Source organism: Chaetura pelagica, unplaced genomic scaffold, assembly GCF_000747805.2.
Source record: "Chaetura pelagica isolate M959 unplaced genomic scaffold, ChaPel_1.0 scaffold131, whole genome shotgun sequence".
Lineage (NCBI taxonomy): Eukaryota > Metazoa > Chordata > Aves > Apodiformes > Apodidae > Chaetura > Chaetura pelagica.
The window spans coordinates 4035-5769 of record NW_009951956.1 but is presented as its reverse complement, the minus strand read 5'-3'; the positions used below and the strand labels follow the sequence as shown (position 1 = coordinate 5769).

At 52.7% G+C, this 1735-nt stretch overlaps 1 protein-coding gene across 1 annotated transcript in view; it reads right to left on the bottom strand.

The window, feature by feature from the left end:
* Positions 1-1735, bottom strand: part of LOC104390074 (heat shock factor protein 1-like) — a 55419-nt gene that overhangs the window by 50336 nt on the left and 3348 nt on the right. The window contains exon 3 of the mRNA XM_009999168.1: positions 1290-1417. Within this exon, the coding sequence (XP_009997470.1) occupies positions 1290-1417 (128 nt within the window). The remainder of the gene's footprint in view (positions 1-1289; positions 1418-1735) is intronic.

Genomic DNA, 1735 nt, shown 5'->3' with positions numbered 1-1735 from the left:
CCCATCCCTGGGGGTGTTGAAGGGCAGGTTGGATGGGGCTTGGAGCAGCCTGGGCTGCTGGGAGGTGTCCCTGCTCATGCAGGGGGTGCTAATCCAGGCCCCTCATCCTTCCTCTTCCTCCTTCCCCCACCAGATCTCCCCACATCTGCTGTTCTGCCTCAAGTTATTGCCCATCAAACCACTCTCAACAAGGTGCTGCCCAACTCTGGGATCAGTTTTTACCCCCAGTTGCTACACGAGTTGCTCCAGAGTCACCTTTTCACTCATTTACAATTTATAAGTACATAAATTAATTTATACAAATGTAATTTATAATTATATAAATTCATTTCTACTTTATGCATTAACAAATGATTATCTGGAGAAGCCAAGTGGCTTCATTGCCCTGAATAACTGATGGAACATCCTCCATCATTTATGGAAAACAAGGGATGAAATCCAGGCAGGCTGGGAAGGGGAGTCAATCCCACAGCCACACTGCACCCTCCCCCCCTGACAATGTATGTAATTAATTAATTAACTCAATTTATATGATTATAGGTAAGACTCTTTATTTCTGAAGTCACTGAAAAGCTTCAGTTTTACTTCCTCATTGGTGAGAAAAGGTTCATTTCTTTAAGCAATTCTGTCCCTTCAGCTTGGACCAAACCTGAAGTGAATTAATTGTGACATTTAATGTGACTGATTCTGGCAGAAGGACCAAGGCAGGACTGAGGCAGAGCTGAAGGCCCCTCAAGGGCTCAGAGCTTCTCCTCTGCACCACAGCATGAGGCTTTGGACCCTGAACTGTCACCTTCCTGCCTGCTCTGATGGCATCTTTGGGGACATGGGTGGCCTTGGCAGGGTTGGGGCAACTGAGGGTCCTAAAGGGCTTTTCCCACCCAGATGATCCCATGGGCCTGTCCCCTGTCCTTGAAGCTGCCCAGCCTGCAGCTCCTCATCCCTCTTCCTCCTCCTGAAGGGCCCCACTGCTCCTCAGCCCCTCCAGAGGACTCAGCAAAGCTCCCTCCATGAAGCTCAGCTCCCACAGGTGCCACCTGCTCAGAGAACAACCTGGGAATGCTGAGAAAAAGGCCCAGGAACAAACTGGGGAGGGGGTTTCCAAGAACCCAGGCCCAGCAGGATGGCACCACAGCTTGAGCCTGGTGAGAGGGCAAGAAGAGCTGATGGTGTCACACAGGGTCCATGTCCACCCACCCCTGGAACACTCCAAGGCTTTTCTGATCCATCCCAGGGGTTTTAAACCCTTGATGTGGAGCAGGAGCTCCAGAGGAACTTACACTGTTGACTTTCCTCTTGATGTTCTCCAGGAGATGCTCCTGGCCTCGGATGAAGTAGGGATGCTGGAACTCAGTGTCATCCTTCTCAGGCTTCACCAGCCCCCCCTGCTCAATGTGCACCACCTTCCGAAAGCCATCTGGGGAGAGGGGGGAGAGAGAAGCTCAGTGGGCTGGGGCTGGGCTTGAGGCAGCAGAAACTCACTCAGAACATCCCTCTTGGCTCAGACACCCTGAGCTCCAGCCCTGCTTCCTGACAGGCCTTGGCCCAGCTACAGGACAAGGAGTGAGAGACCCTGGAGTCACCTGGAAAACACTTGCTGCTGCAGGACCAGGTTATCGTGGAGCCATAGGATGGGTTGGGGGGACCTCAAAGCCCACCCAGTGCCCCCCTGCATGGGCAGGGACACCTCCCAGCAGCCCAGGCTGCTCCAAGCCCCATCCAACCTGCCCTTCAA